This window comes from Triticum aestivum, chromosome 4D (assembly GCF_018294505.1).
Source record: "Triticum aestivum cultivar Chinese Spring chromosome 4D, IWGSC CS RefSeq v2.1, whole genome shotgun sequence".
Lineage (NCBI taxonomy): Eukaryota > Viridiplantae > Streptophyta > Magnoliopsida > Poales > Poaceae > Triticum > Triticum aestivum.
Genome location: NC_057805.1, coordinates 514,587,629 through 514,595,172, shown reverse-complemented (window position 1 = coordinate 514,595,172; position 7,544 = coordinate 514,587,629). Strand labels below are relative to the sequence as shown.

Sequence of the window (7,544 nt, the reverse complement as noted above, 5' to 3'; positions counted from 1 at the left end):
TCTCGAGAAGCTGGTCTTGGCCGAGGGAAGATATGGTGGTGGTTCCGTCGGCGGCGGTGGCGAGGGTGGTGGTGGCCGTGGAGGGAGGTTTCGCTGCTGGCGCAGCCCCCGATGGCGGCGGTTCACTCCCCATCGCTCGAAAGTGGAGTGGATGGAGAGAGATTCTGGATCACTGGCTACTTGTGTATACTACGCATGGCCCAAGCCCATTAATTATAGGATTAATGCTTTGAGCCCATGTACGCAATAGTCCAAGTAGCCCATGCTTTGGAATTAGACCCTGTTTTTTTTCTGCACCTAGTATATAACAGTTGGAGATTTTCGGAAGAATAAAGAACAATGAGAGATTTTCTCAAAACAAAAACAGTGAGAGATGGATCTTTACATCACGAAAAGGTCATGATAAAAATTGAACCAGAAGGGTATTCACATGTTAAATGCTAGGGGGACATAATATCACAAAAATAAGCAAGCAAATGTGGCTATAAAATCAGTTTTTTGTTCCCAGATACTCAATTTGGATCTAGGGAGCACATGCTCCTGTGTGCTAAAAATGGATTTTACAAACGTGCAAAAAAAAAGTCAAACTCCAAATGTTACACTTAATTTTTTTTCATCGACGAAGCACTGCTATCCCATATGGCATGAAAATTGTCAAGCACACTTGCCATAGTAATATGAACATCTACAAAAAAAACAGAAGTTTTAAAATTTATTTACTATTATTTGATTTTACGGTTCTTTAAGGAGCATATGCTCCCCAGAGCCAAAAACCCGCTTTCGTCTGTTCCTCACATCATTGTGGTTTCTTGTGTGATGAAATAAATACAATACTTACAACCTCTATGTTGCTTTGGGATGCGGCGTTGTGAGTAAATAGAATACAAAGTACACAAGGCAAGTGATATGAAGATGATATACGTACTCTATGAGACTAATATGATAATATTGATATACTAACAAATATGAAGTTGATATTTTTACAATTTGGAGCCCATCACAATCCACTCCACACATATGCCAAGTTCTGTATGTTATCATATATTCGCCCGCACAGCACGGATCACAGGGGTCTATCTTCATCTTACACGCGGAGCAACATATAAGGTGCTCTGGTTCAGAGGCAGGCAGAGGCACTGCTTATTTACATAAAGTGCGACAATACTTGGAGATGATTTCTCAATGGAGAGAGTGGATCACCCCCTAATTTACTCGATTTATTCGCTATGAAACATCTGTAGAAGCTCATGAACCTCACAGTGAATTCTGCTAGGATTTTGCAAGGGTCAGCTAGTTCGGTAGCCTACAGTTCACAAGTGAACCGAACCAAAAATAAATAAATAGCATGTACCTTTAATCTTCATGAAGTGGATCACCCTTCATAGAACGGCCCCTTTACTCGAGTTTTTCGCAATGAAAGATCTGTAGAAGCTCATGAACCTCACAGTGAATTCTGCCAGGGTTTTGTAAGGGTTAGTTAGTTCGGTAGACTACAGTTCAGAGGTTAACCGAATAAAAAACTAAATTGCATGTACCTTCAATCTTTATGAAGTATTGGATGGCTTCCCCCTGGTCATGTGCTTCCACGGTAAAATGTTCTATACTGATATCCAAAGTTGTGTCCCGAGATCTGTATTCTTTGTATTGGTCCTTCTGAAACTTGCGTCCTGCACACTGCTCACAAGCAAGCAGACAGACAACACATATATCAGTATATGCTACACAGTAATCGAGTTGAGAAATGGAAACTAACTATCACTGAAGTGTGAATATGCTTGTAGTCATGCTCACGTAGTTCAAATTGGATGCCAGTTCATCGACACTATTCTGAAAATCTTTATCCCTGTCCCTTTTCAGTTCGGTAACCAGGTGCTGCATCTCAAAAGGAAAATGAAAAAAGAACAGTAATGACTAATGAGCAATGACAGATATGAGAATTGGTTGGGCTCTGAAATCACATAAAGCATGCAAGAGTGAGGTAGAGCAGAGCTTACGCGGAAAATGAAATAAGGTGACACGTTATGGTCAATCATTTTCCTGATCTTCCCTCGAATGAGATACAGCCTGTATAGACGCCAGATCAGTAAATTTTATTCTTGTTCTGAAGTTAAAGAAAGAAGCTCAGGCATACTGAACTGCAAAACAACATGGTGGAAGGGTAGCATACTGCTTTGGACTTGGCTCCTCCATGATTTTCTTGGCCACATTATATATTTCTTCCTCCCATCCCGTCAAAATAGGTTGACCTTCTATGAATGGGTAGCTGTGTTTGTTAAGAGAGCTGTTTATCAATTTGGTAAACCATAATTACAGAAATTCTTTTGACAGAAGCAAGTAGCGTCGATAGTTAAAAATATGAACAAACCCTCGTAATTAGTAACCATGATAACAAGGATGAAACATGCACCTCTACAGATCAGTTGCAAATTCAGTACTATTACTCAAGATCAATATCATACCACTTGGAATGTGCAAACACTTGTAAAACAAAGGGGAATGAAATCATGGTGTGGAACTATTTCTTTGGTAGTGCAGCATCATTTTTAGTCATAACAAGGCAGCAGCATTTGCACAGTAAATTGACCAGTGCTATGCTGGCACACCGTGGCTTCCAAAATGGACAATATTATTATGTCGATATACCATCATAATATGGATAGGAGGAGGGATCCATGTGCTTACTTTGCTCTCCATGTAGCTTCAAAAGAACGTATTGCCTGTCGGAGATTGTTACTCGCGCTCACTGCAATTCTGCTGGAAATTCCGCGAGGCAAATCTATGCCTTCTTTCATAGCAATGAACTCCAGAACCTTGATCATCTAAGAGAAGATAATATTTCATCAAATTGTCCAGCACTGTAATGAGAAGATAAGCATCCATAAAGTAATAAACAGATCGAAGTTGAATGTACCTCCTCAAATGAAGGTGGCTGAAGTGTGACAACCTTGCATAGATGTTTCACAGCCTCGAGGTTTGAAGAATCAGAGCAGCAGAAGATGATTTTGTTGCAACCTGCATACCTTCCCAAAAACCAACCGATATAATGTTGAAAATCGGACGAGAGCCTATCAGCGTCGTGGACCACAATCACTGCACATATGAACCACTAACACTTTGTCATTTCACATAAACCAATAACAGGCAGCAGTTCACAATAACTGTTTGAGCATATACCTTTGCAGTTAGTATGATCGCAGATCGAGTGTGGCGGCAGGATTGATTCATTCAGCAAAGTAGTTATGACATGATTCTCATAGCCATGTAAATCAGCCAGGTTAACCTCCACATGATGACCTGAAATCTTGATTTTCACATCAATGTGTCTGGCAATTTCTCCCTACATCAAATTCACCCGAAAAAAGGTACGTTTTTTAACTTCCTTACGACGAGTTAATCAATCAGATAAAACGCTATTCTAAGTTGCAATGCATACCTTCAGTTCGATTCTCTTTGAGTGTTCCTGTACCTGTTAATAACAGAAATGGTAAATACATAAGGCATATTCTGAAAGAATTTGAAGCACCAAGGTTTGGTTTTAGGATAAATTCGTACCTGGAGATTATGAGGACCAAAAGCTTCCCTTAGAAGTGCCAGCACCATGCTTCTCTTCCCGACGGCCTGCCCGCCTTCGAATATGAAATGGTTGCACTCTTGTTCGGTCACCTGGATGCAGATGGCGTTCAGTAGATTCATCGGCGACGGCCTTGTTCACAGAGGAATTTGTGATGTGTACCAGCCGGTGGAGCTCGTCGGCGACGGCCTTGTTGCAGATGAATTCCCCGAGCACACTGGGCCGGTACCTGTCCGCCCACACGTACTCGTCCTCAGCCGCCCCCGCCGTCGATTCCACGGACAGCTGCTGCGGAGAGTCCACCTGCGGCGACGACGTCCGCTTGCGCGGCACCCTCACCCAGATGTTTTCTCCTCTCCCGACGGTGGTGGCCGTATCGCCGCTCCCACCGCCGGCAACTGTCACGGGCTTATCTTGGAATCCCGTCGGAGTCGGCGCTCGGGCCACCGCGACGGCGGCGGCTTCCTCTCTCTCCCTCAAAGGCCTCCTCGCGGCGACATTCGCCGCGTCCGCGTGGCCCTGGCGTGCCGGCACCTGCGACGCCGGGGGCGCCGACGCGGATGACGGCCGGGTCTGCGTATGCGTCTGCGGGGGCGGGGTGGCGGCGCGGGCGCGGGCGCTGAGAGCGGCCCTGTTCTTGGGGAGGCAGGCGGCGCCCCAGCGGTGGAGCATGAGCTTGACGAGCCCGGCGGGCACGGCCCGGCGCCTGGCCTCGCGTCGGCGGTCGTCGGCGAAGGCCGCGGAGAGGGTGCGGGCGGTGGGGGAGGCGGTCGGGTTCTCGGTGGCCATGGCGCGTGGGACGGGGAGGCATTGGCGCGGGGTGGTGGGAGGGAGGAGGTGATGGGAATGGGGAGGCAGCCGGCGCGACCTCACCGAGGAGGAGGAGAAGGAAAGGCGGCCGGATTATGCCGCGCCGGAGGAATCATTCCGTTTGGCTAAGCTAATAAATATTCCGGTGTCGCCTATCTGAGCATCACGGTCGCCGTCGGGACGGGAGATTGGCCCGCCGGCCGCCGTGGGTAGGCTAACCGGCGAGTCTTTTCTTGATTTGTTTTTTATCTAAGAGCATCTCCATGAGCTCCCCCTATTTAAAAAAGGAAAAAAAATCACATATAATTTTTTTTCTTTAGCAAAATACAAATACAGACGCTCATACATACGGACATACACACACCCCTATAAACATACGCACGCACACCCTACACTATGAGCACCTCCGAAAGACTGAGCCAGCACATCATCTTGAGATTGACGAAGTTGCCATAAACATCTTCATAGTCGACGGGGGAGTCTCCTACATATAGAAGAAGTTGAGCCAACAAAACACACCCCAGCTTTTTTTAACATAAAACACACCCAAGTTTCTTTAACCCATATTCGCTGCTCTCGCGAAAGCAAACCGCTTCGTAGAGGCGACCGTTTCTGCCGCCCTTGGATGCCGGGAGCAGTGATCTCTATTCCTTTCTGTCTGGTGCTCCCGTGGCTGGTGGAGGGGATGGGCTCATGTTTCTCTTCCTATTGTTCCATAGGTTTAGTGATTCGTCTTCGTCTAGTAGCACCAATTTGATCACGTTGATGCTGCGTCGAATAAGGTGGCATCGGTCTCTTCCTCATCGCGGCGACGTTCTTCCCGGCGACGCCGTTGAGCCGATGCCCTCGGTTGTTGCATTTCATGGCGGCGCCGACAAGTGGGACAGCTTGGTGTCAATACAAGGTTGGTCGCCCGACGGGGGCGGATTTGGCGTTTTTCCCCCGGCAACAGCAGCAGGACGTGTCATATCTTAATCCATGTCAGCGCAGGGAGCATCCTCGGCCAACATGCCACGTCGTCAAGTGCCTATTCTGCAGGTCTGGTCTTTGACTCACAGCGCCTACAAGGCTATGGCGCTCGCCTGGATTTTCGCTTTTTGGTGCTTTGTCTCTTCCCTCGTCAAATGCCGCGGAGAGGGTGCGGGCGGTGGGGGAGGTGGTCGGGTTCTCGGTTGCCATGGTGCGAGGGACGGGGACGGGCGTTTTCCTTTTCCCTGTAAACTAATGTGTCATTTCGTATAGATATCGCATATGCTTCAGATGCACTGACGATTTAAGGGAGGCCGAGTTTATTTTCTTCGACAGGGTTGGAAAAGAGATTGTTGCTAAATCTTTGATCACTTTGCTGCGTGAAGGGTATTCCAGTCGTACAACCCTTGATGAGATTGTTGAAATAGCACGTGGAGACCCAGCCATCCCTAAAGACATATCCACTTTGATTGGCAAGGAGTACAGATTTGTGGTGTCTATCTCTTCAAAGAGCTTTATGCATGATGCCGAGGAGACATCCTTCCAAGTTATCAGGATAGATGTGCCTGTGGAAAAGACCTCGAGCTCTGCGGTTTTATATCGCAAGGCAGATTCCTCTGGACCTTCTACTGGTGATGTGGAGTGTCCTGGTTCTGGTGATGTATCACCCTTAGTGTTGCCCGTTGGAAGCTTCTCTACCGATACTGGTGCTTTTTCTCTTCCTGCATTACCTGCTGGATCTGTCCCGGTCTTGCCCATCTCCGGTGATCAGTCTGCAAAGGTATGATTTTGTGTGTTGTATCTTGCATGTAAGTTGTTGCTATTTTCGGTTGTGTAGTTATTCTTATTAGCTCTAACCGGTATGTTGTTTAGGTTCCTGTTGCTCTTGGCTCTCAATCGACCCTTGCTTCCCCACCGTCCGTCAATAAAAGGTGGGTTAATGGGTTGTCCTGTCAATAAAGTACTCCATGTGAAATACATGTGTGTGGCTACATAAGCAAGCATGATAATTGTTAGTTACCATACAATTGTGTCAAAGTACTAGCATTCATATGTACTCATGTTTGGTTGTGATTGGTTGACAAGATACCTAAAGTGCTTAATTTCAATTTATGCTTTGGTTTTTATTTTGACAACTGACGTATTGCACTCACTCTATACATATCCTTTGAGATCAGCTGATTGATAGTTCATAGTTCTAATGTACCTCGGACCAGGCTCGAGGTTAATGCATGTCTTCTGATGGCGTCCATCTTACAAAAAGCATACAAGTATCTAGCCTAGTCTACAAAATCGCAGTCGATATGCCTCTTGTGTGTCCTATAACTTCTGAAACAACATCAACATATTAACATTGAATAAAATATTTAGCTAAGGATACAAGTTATGAATAGCTAAGGAATACAAGTTTTATGAATAAAAGATTGTTGCATCAAAGAGCATTAGCACCTCCTTGTCATTGTCCTTGGTCGCCTTCGGGTAGACCATATGTATATTAAGATGCCTTTCAATTTGTAGTCTTTGTCTGTCTTAGCCGACTTCTGGTGCTTATCTTGAGACAACATTTCTACATTTTTGTTGTACTCGGTATGGTTTCGGTGGAAAGAGATGACCTAGATACAACAAGAATTAGATCTAACAAACAAACCAATTCTTGATTGAGAGCTGTGTCAATGTCTAGGTCATTGTTATTGACTGAAGATTGTTTATTTTGTTGTCTACAGCGGCAGTGGCTTGAAGAAAGGCCTTTCTAAAACCGAACTAACGAATGCTGACGTTCGCAAGCCTTTGTTCCCAGTTGACAAATCTAAGGTGTTCCTTCCATCTTTTGCAAGCATTGGATCAATATCAGTAACATGTTTATCTAATTGAGTTGCGTGTTCTTTGGGCTTCTAGGAAAATGCAACGCTGCGCGATGGTCCTGCTGTCCTAGGTGAAGAGGTGGACGGTACTACAAGGTATATAATTCTACTTGCCTCCAGTGCTTCCTATTTGATCCATCGTTGACGAGTAGGTGGGTCTGACTGTTTTCCCTCTCTGTTGTGAACTAAGCGAGGTGCCATTGGCTGTTGAGGGCACCACCATTCAAAAAACCAAAAAGGCAAAGAGGGCCTGAGACCGAAGAGGTCAGGTGTTGTTGAGTGCTCGCCCTTTTGGTACGTCCGTTTGATCTTCTCCTTGCTTCAATGACTAC

The 7,544-nt window shown here is 45.8% G+C and overlaps 1 protein-coding gene across 2 annotated transcripts; it reads right to left on the bottom strand.

Annotated features, from left to right (window-relative positions):
- Positions 1-795: 795 nt before the first annotated feature.
- On the bottom strand, positions 796-4,611 carry LOC123100782 (replication factor C subunit 3). Of its 2 annotated transcripts, none has more exons than XM_044522660.1 (12): positions 3,734-4,611; positions 3,553-3,663; positions 3,434-3,466; positions 3,175-3,337; positions 2,912-3,090; positions 2,683-2,819; positions 2,168-2,263; positions 1,995-2,064; positions 1,792-1,872; positions 1,536-1,674; positions 1,352-1,453; positions 796-1,269 (listed from the first exon to the last, which is right to left on the bottom strand). In XM_044522660.1, the coding sequence occupies exons 1-11, from the start codon at positions 4,358-4,360 to the stop codon at positions 1,380-1,382; spliced, it is 1,710 nt and encodes a 569-aa protein (XP_044378595.1). In that variant the 5' UTR covers positions 4,361-4,611; the 3' UTR covers positions 796-1,269; positions 1,352-1,379. The 2 variants fall into 2 exon arrangements, with proteins under 2 accessions (XP_044378595.1, XP_044378594.1); XM_044522659.1 differs by having other exon boundaries at positions 796-1,266.
- Between the last annotated feature and the right edge of the window lie 2,933 nt (positions 4,612-7,544).

Bases quoted from the DNA above. Each gene is read 5' to 3' on its own strand.
- LOC123100782 (XM_044522660.1), bottom strand. From the start codon at position 4,360: ATGGCCACCGAGAACCCGACCGCCTCCCCCACCGCCCGCACCCTCTCC. The intron at 2,820-2,911 runs GTACATTCAACT...ATCTTCTCTTAG, and splicing joins AGCCACCTTCATTTGAGGAG to ATGATCAAGGTTCTGGAGTT. The intron at 2,065-2,167 runs GTATGCTACCCT...GCGTCTATACAG, and splicing joins GAGGAGCCAAGTCCAAAGCA to GCTGTATCTCATTCGAGGGA.